General features: G+C 45.0%; 1 protein-coding gene across 2 annotated transcripts in view; it reads right to left on the bottom strand.

Annotated features, from left to right (window-relative positions):
• Window positions 1-3,443: 3,443 nt before the first annotated feature.
• NKRF (NFKB repressing factor) overlaps window positions 3,444-7,840 on the bottom strand; it is a 20,277-nt gene continuing 15,880 nt past the window's right edge. For both annotated transcript variants that reach the window (XM_019521614.1, XM_019521613.1), the window contains exon 3: window positions 3,444-6,716. In XM_019521614.1, the coding sequence (XP_019377159.1) occupies window positions 4,738-6,716 (1,979 nt within the window). In that variant the 3' untranslated portion in view covers window positions 3,444-4,737. The remainder of the gene's footprint in view (window positions 6,717-7,840) is intronic.

Raw genomic sequence — 7,840 nt, 5'->3', positions numbered from 1 at the left:
TCCATTGTGCTAACCTTTTAACCCAAATCAGTGCAGTGGTTGGAAGGCTCTAATTTATCCTTTTAACATAACTCTGTAATTGCATATTTTTCACTTTTTGTAGAGCAGTGCAAACTGGTGTCCAAAAGCAGATAGCTACCCTTGCCAATATGTTACGAAGTTCCCAAATAAACCAGATGAGAGCTAGTGCAGAGATCACAATCTACCCTACAGCTTGAAGTGACAAGGATTTAATTAATTAGTGCAAGTACACTTATTACAGCTGTTTGAAAACTCCGTTATGTGAGGAGAAGGGAAAATGCTTACGTTTTCAGTAGCTGGCCTAAAGTCTGTAGTGGTTCAGCTGTGCCTCCTTCTCCTGAGGTACACCCTTTTAGGGTGTCTTAGTAGGCTCTCAGACAGCTGGACCATTCATTAACTCTTCAGACTTAACTGGAATGCATGTATGTGGATAGCAAACAGCAGCAATACCCAGTTCCTAAGTGAAAGTGAAGGCACAAAGCAATGAGACAAAGTATTTATAGAGTTTAAGAGTAAGCTAATGACTTGAACAAGTTGAAAATGGGGGTTCTGTATACCCTGTTATTTTAATAGAGATTGATGGCCCTGATTTCCTGCAGCATATTAGGTACTGAGCAGTAGATCAGTTATCAGGTCCCTCCTTGTGCAGTTGTCATAAACTCTGCTCCCATCTAGTTTCTGCATCAGAAACTCTCACTTATCACACTGCTCAAATACAATGACATGTAAGTTTTGGAGTGCCCTTATCTTACCTACACAACTCGTCCCACATTGCTTCACTTCCTACTTCAGTCTGCTTTTAACCTTCAAAACCAGACAGCCCCAATCTAACAACGACATGTTCCAATACGCTGCTCCTTGGCCAACCTAGCACCTTTCACTACTACATCTGGAGTACAGGCTGCTCTGATTGAATGATCAGTTTGCCATTCCATACAAATATTCAACCTGCCTTTACTGTGCTGCTTGTTGAATTACCACATGAGCCAACCAAGGTCCTTTGGGTAAATCCAATATCTTGTGTTAGCAGTGCAAGCTTTTGGGCACAAACACCTTTTGTCAGGGTGAGGAAGTGTCTGCAGATGGTCTGTGCTCTTCCTGGAGGGAATGGTAAAGCAGCCAGAAGCCAGTACATATGCAAGACAGCCAGTCAGTTAAGATGTAAACTGAGGTGGTCAGTAGCAGAGAGGGTGGTTGGGTGGGTAGGCAGGTAAGAATAAAAGTAGCCGTAGTCTGGCTGGGGGGAGGAAATGAGAATAGCAGGTAAAGTGTGGAGGGTTTACCTGGGGAGTCAGATGTTAGGCACGTTGCGTCATAAATCCAATGTCTATATTTAGTCCATGATTTTTTGTATCCAGTAGATGGATAAAGTGAAGTTCATAGGCTCATCTGTAGAAGGTATCTGGCATCAGCCAAGGCACATCTGATTATCAGAGAGAAACTGAAATGCAGTACTGCTGTTCATACCTTAGTACACCCTGCCCTGAGTCACTGTTAATAAAAGATGAGATTGTCTTCAGCCATCAGCCAGAAAGTATGGCATCAAAAAGTGGCAGCCAATCAGTAAGGTCATCTCTGTAAGTTTTCAGATGATTAGCAATGAGAAGGAAGAATGCACAACACTAAAGTGGCAGACAAGGTTCTTTGGGTAAATGTGGTATCTTATTAGACCAAGGGTTGTCAACTGAGGGTATGCATACCCCCTTGGGTACTCGGGAAGGCCCTAGGGGCTATGTGCAGGCAGGCAGGGAATAGAGCGCTGCCATGCACCATCCCACACTGCTGCGCAGGTGCTGCCCACCCATCTGGATGCCGGGGAAGCTCACACACTTTGTTCCACACCCCTGCCCCCACATGCCTGGCCACTGGGGGTACACTGTTCCACAAAGGTTGAAAACCCCTGCCCTAGGGGGTACATGTGGGCAGGTGGGGACAGAACACCGCCACCTCCCAGGAGCAGGGCTGGGGAGGAGGGGGGCCCGGGCAGCAGGGCCCCTCTGCAGGCCACATCGGTCAGGCTGGTGGTGCTTGATGCACAGGGTGGGGGAGGGGAAGCTCATATGCAGCCACCACCCCACACTGCCACTACTTCACATCCGGCTCTGCGCCACCCTTCGTGTCCAGCTGCCGGGGGTACACTTATTAAAAAAGGTTGAGAACCCCTGTATTACACCACCTAAATAGTTGGAAAAATTGTTCTTTGCAAGCTTAAAGAGATATCACATTTACCCAAAGAACCTTATCTGCCTATGTCCTTAGACCAACACAGCTACAACCGTCCCAAAACAGTGAAGTGCAGATTTATTAGTTTCCAGTACCATTCACATTGTGCTGGGTATGGGGCAAAATTAAAGATAACTCTGTGGGGTAGGGACAGAGTAAAAATCACTAGAGATGTACTAAGGCATGCGGACCAATTCCTTACCTCAGAAGATGTGACCCTGGTTGCTTAAGCATTAAAACAGGCAAGACTGGTGAAAGCTCTGTATATAGATTGAATTCCACTGACTGCTGTACCAGCTAATACCAGATCAGGAAGCATAGGGAGTAGCAGCTTTGATTGACCACCCACTAAACCAGGGGCAGGCAATTATTTTGGGCAGAGGGCCACTTACTGAGTTTCAGCAAGCCATTGAGGGCTGCATGACAGGCAGCCCAGGGCAGATTATTTTTCTAAACTTTTTAGGGGCACCGTGGGCTGGATAGAACGGCCTGGCAGGCCGCATCCGGCCTCCGGGCCGCATTTTACCCACCCCTGCACTAAACCAAAGGAAATACACACACAAGTCTTGCCTGCAGTGCAGAGTATAAACATCTTTGTGGGAAGTTTCATTAAGCCAAGTTCCTGGTTCCACGTACCTCAGCCTTCCCCAAAAACAGGTTACCTCCTGGCATTTCAGGTGCTGATTCTACACTTGATGTTGCCGAGCTTTGGGAAGCTGCTGGAAAAGCAGTGGCTGTTTGGACTGGTATGGGGTACAAAGCAGACCTCACTTCCCTCAGTACCATCTACTGCATGACACGAGTTCTTGAGAGCAGAATTCAGAGGGAGAGGAAAAGGCTGGCTGATGCGTGAACAGAAAGAGAGCACACTTTCAAGTGTCTGCTCCTCGGGGAGCGGGGCCCAATCTGTTCCCACATATGGGGCCCCAGGCAGCACAGGTGTGGGAAGGTGGGCTCAGGAGAACTAGAGGTCCTTACCTGTAACTTGAGTCCTGTGGGATGAGCGTTTGCACTTTCACACCTGTGGGATCAAAAATACTGTACCACAGGTCACCAGGATCTTCTGCCGTGTCAGCTGGGCCACTCCCTCTCCTCAAAGCTGAGGGAATGAAAGAGCAACCCAGGAGGATGAACTGACCTGGAGGGTAATGTAAGCAGACGGTGAAACAGAAGCGGGCAACAAGAAAAAGGAGACAGACTGACACACGGGCTGGTATTTATTACAAGGGGCTGAGGGAAGCAGAGATCTGAGCTGGTGGAAAGCCAGCAGGTGGCTGACCCACCAGAAAAAACACCATGTACAGATGTATTTTTGCTGGTTCAAGACTGATTTTTCTCCCTCTTATTAGTTTTCCCCACATTTTCCAAGCAGTGCTACCCAGGAACATTCCCAGAGCTGAGCAATGCCAGAAGGGTTTTGCCCCGTGAATAGCAACATGCACAAGTTGTTCTTTAGACCAGCCTGTTCCCAGTACCTAGTCCTGTGGTATGTCGGCCCTGGATAGACTCCACACTCAAACCACATGGCAAAGCAGCATAAGAACACTTTACTTGTGAATCTCTTCGTGACATATGCAAGCCCGGGTACATTAATGGGGTGGAAAGAAATCATTAGGCACAAATCTGATTTTGCTCAGGGTTAAAAAACTTATATTAAATATAAGTAAAAAATAAGTTATATAGTCATTGCTCCACAAGTAACATAGGCATCTCTAACACAGGGGGGCTGCATTCACCCTGGTTCTTGTAATTTCATGCTTCTCCAAGGTATAAAGCAGTGCTTCAAGGCAAAAATGCTCTGGAATTATCTACAAGTAACATTAAGGTGCAGTCAGCAGCTCGGAGTTTGGGAGACCAGAATACTTATAGTAGAGCTCTGCTAATAAAACTACTGTTAAAAGCTGGTTTGGAGGTTTCTCCACATAACACAAGATGGACGCATCACTTTACCTTGCTAAATAATACTCTGAAATAACTGCAGCATCACACAAAAATGTACATACAAAAAGTAGTAAATCCTGTTTTTCCAGAAATAAAACTGTATTTTTATTGTCATTAATACCAACTTTACATAATTTTTCCTCCAAACTGCATTTTCTTTCCTTTTTTTGTTTTGTTTGTTTGTTTTTAAATAACAAAGGCAGACTTATTTCCTGGGTCCAAAAAGACTAAGGGAGCTATAATTTTAAGTGGTGTCAAATTCGCTGTGGTTGGACGTGCATTTTTGCTATTACAAAACTATTAAAATATGGAGGAACCGAAGACACGTACAGGAACAGAACTATTGGCGTCTGGGTTGTGCTAATATAATTGGACAGAACTTGGCAGGTTCTAATTTTCTAATAACATTTTCAAAATTAAAATCAGCAATGTAGAACATTTTCAACATGAATATGCCCCACAACAAGAAAATGCAGCATTTCTCTCTCTAATTCAGGAGCTAGGAAATCAGTTTTGTTTTGCGTTCACTGGTAAAACTGGGCACCATGCATCTCAGTTTGCTTGAGGCATAATAAGCTCATAATGCCCAACTTGGCCCTCTTGCTTCAGTTGGTCTAATAAGTCTTCCTTGCGCCTCTTTCTGCTTACCACCAAGTATCTATCATGACCCTGCCCGTGCGATTTACTTTTAAGCCCATATTTTTGGGCAATTTGATGTATTTGCTTCCGTTCATCATTGTTAAGTTCTGTCGAGAACGTCAAGTCAACGTTACTCTCTGAGCGAGCGTAATTTCGGATGATCTGCTCGATATCTCTCTTGGCAATTTTGTTCACCCTTTCCACATCAAGGCCAAGTCCTTCCCTTTTAAACTGCTCCTTCACTGAAATAGGCTCTCGGATCCCTTCACCGTCTTTCCCAAGCCCACCACCCGTCCAGCCCATTTTTCTTAGAATCTGATTCCCAATGTTATCTTCTTTTATCTTCTGTTTGAAGGCCTCTTCTGCTGAGCGGCCCTGGATCTCATTTCTTGAGATGACATCTTCGATGGTGCCTTTCTTCAGGTTGTTGACAACAGTGGGCTGCGTCTTTTTGAGTATTTTCACAGCTTCCTCTGCTGCCTCGTGCTTCACAGATTTCTTAACGCCGATGGCTTCAGCAATGAATTCATTTTCTAGCATCACCTTGCACTTCCACCGCATGCCCGTCATCCTTTCGAAGACATACTCCACAGTCATCTTGTTGAACTGGGCGGTGTCGTTAAGTGTACACACGGGATTGTTAGAGTTCTCATAGATGACCAGCTCCTTCAAGTCCTTCTTCTTGCCACCCCTGGATGAACAGCCCACTTTCTGAACCTGGGTGGTTTTGATAGCTGTCACATTGGACTGGGTCTTCTGAAGAATTTTCAAAGCTTCATCTGCTGCGGCATGTTTGCTGGTTTTCTTAGTGCCATACCCCTCTGCCAAGCAATGGTCTTGTAAATACACTCGACAGCGCCACGAGCGGTTGGGCATCTGGTCATACTTGTATTCCATCGACATTTTGTTAAATGAAGCTGAGTTGTTCAGTATCCCGATCGCATCACTGGCATTTTCTATGAGGACAAAGCTGGTCCAGTGCTTGTTTGAGTTAGAACCACTTTTCACAAACTCAGAGCCAGGCTGAATAGGTACACAATCTCGGTTGGCAGCTACAAATTCATCGTATGGTTTGAGAGCAGGAGGGAATTCTGGGGGAGATGCATCAACCTCACACACGACTAAGTCCTCCTGATAGCTATGTTTGAACTTCCGCTGAATAACTCTCACTTCAACAGTCTTTTGCAACAGCTTGACTGCCTTTTCTGTGGCGCGATCCCTAGATCCATTTTTGCTGCCAGCGTAACCAGTGGTTAAGTAGACATTGAGGCATCTCACTTCGCAAGCAAAGCCATCTGTGAGAAGCTTCTTACTTTTTGGGAGATCAGCAGGAGCAATTTCTTTTAAAGGAACATAAATATATTCAGGATTTGTCTTACAGGCCTGAATTGAGCGAGTCAACAGATAAGTATAATTAATTTTATCAGTCCCAATGTTTGCATCTGGGTTAGCAAGATTTTTCCAAATAGCAGCTGAGAGTTTATCAATAAAATTCTGCTTCAGTGCTACAACTGATGGGGAGAAAGTTTCAGAGGAAGTCTGAGCAGCTAAGGGGGAGGTTGACAGTTGTGTAGCATCACTGAAGGTAGTGTCCATACTGTTTAAAATCTTACTGGTACCTGTCGCCTGGCTACTTCCATAGCCTAAACCCACTGAGTTAGAGGACTGGGGATCTTCTTCTAGAGCACTGAAGATGTTGAAAGCCAGGTTGGTACAGTTTTCTGCTGGCTGTGATGCGCTGTGTGCATCTGTATCCTTGTCGGATTCCTGTGTTTGGTTGTCTGAAGGATCTTCCTTTCCTCCAACTTTCTCATTACTGGCTACAAAGTATATGGGTTCAAAACGAGGTCTCACACGGAACCTGGGGAGAACTTTTTTGGGAGGCTCTGGACCTAGGAAATGAATAAAATTTACAATGTTACAAACAAGTTCTCAGAGAGGAAGGCAATGCTTCAGTATGATCACCTGTAGTCACCAGCAAGCTTTTGAGCATGGAATTCCAACTGCCCAGTCACAAACAACAAGGATTCTGTGTGCAAGACGTGTGCCATAGATAAAGCGTCATTTGTGCAGGTTACAGTAGAAGCAGTCTCAATTCTGTTTTTCACATGACAGTCGGTGGGTTTTGTAATACTTACAGCACATAGGCCGAGAGACACAGGGATCATTTAGTCTAACCTGTGTGAAGTAAATCAATCCACAACATTTCATCCAAGTAACTCCTGCAGTGAGCCCGGCAACTTGTGGGAAAAGCAAAATAGCAACTGCACTGAGACCCTGGAGACCTTGGCTCTGTTCCCAGCTCTGCTACTGGCAAGTCATTATACCCACTGTGGCCTTTTCATCTGTGAAATAGGATGAAGATACGGGCCCTTCTTTGTATCATTATCTTCTAGTGGTGAAAAATACTTTACAGCTGTATTTTCCACAGACAACCAGTCTCAAGTGGAAGGTGAATAAAAGCCAACAGTGTGCTCTTGTTGCAAAAAAGGCCAATAGTATACTTTGTGTCACTGGGAGGAAAGTCGCTGGCAGATCCAGGGAAGTGATTCTTCCACTCTATTCAGCACTGGCGAGACCTCACCAGGAGTACTGTGTCCAGTTTCAGTCCCCCCACATCACGTATGATGTGGAGAAATTGGAAAGAACCCAATGGAGAGCAACAAAAACAATTAAAGACCTGGGAAGCATGATTTATGAGGAAAGGCTGAAAGAGCCACTGTAATTTCATCTGGAGAAGACTGAGAAAGGATTTGATAACAGTCTTCAAATACCTGAAGGACAATTGTAAGGAAGATGAAGATGGCCTTTTCTTTGTGGCCACAGGGGACAGGACAAAGAGCAGTGGCCTCAAGCCACAGCAGAGAACATTTGGAAATAAGAAGGAACTTTCTGACCAGGAGGTGACAGACTATTATTTCTAGCCAGAGGGGACAAGATAAGGAGTAATTGTCTTAAATTGCATCAAGGGAAATTTAGGTTGGATAATAGGAAGAACTTTCTCACTATGAGGGAG

This window comes from Gavialis gangeticus, unplaced genomic scaffold (assembly GCF_001723915.1).
Source record: "Gavialis gangeticus isolate Ggan-Ray unplaced genomic scaffold, GavGan_comp1, whole genome shotgun sequence".
Lineage (NCBI taxonomy): Eukaryota > Metazoa > Chordata > Crocodylia > Gavialidae > Gavialis > Gavialis gangeticus.
The sequence above is the reverse complement of the archived record's forward strand: the minus strand, read 5'-3'. Positions and strand labels throughout refer to the sequence as shown.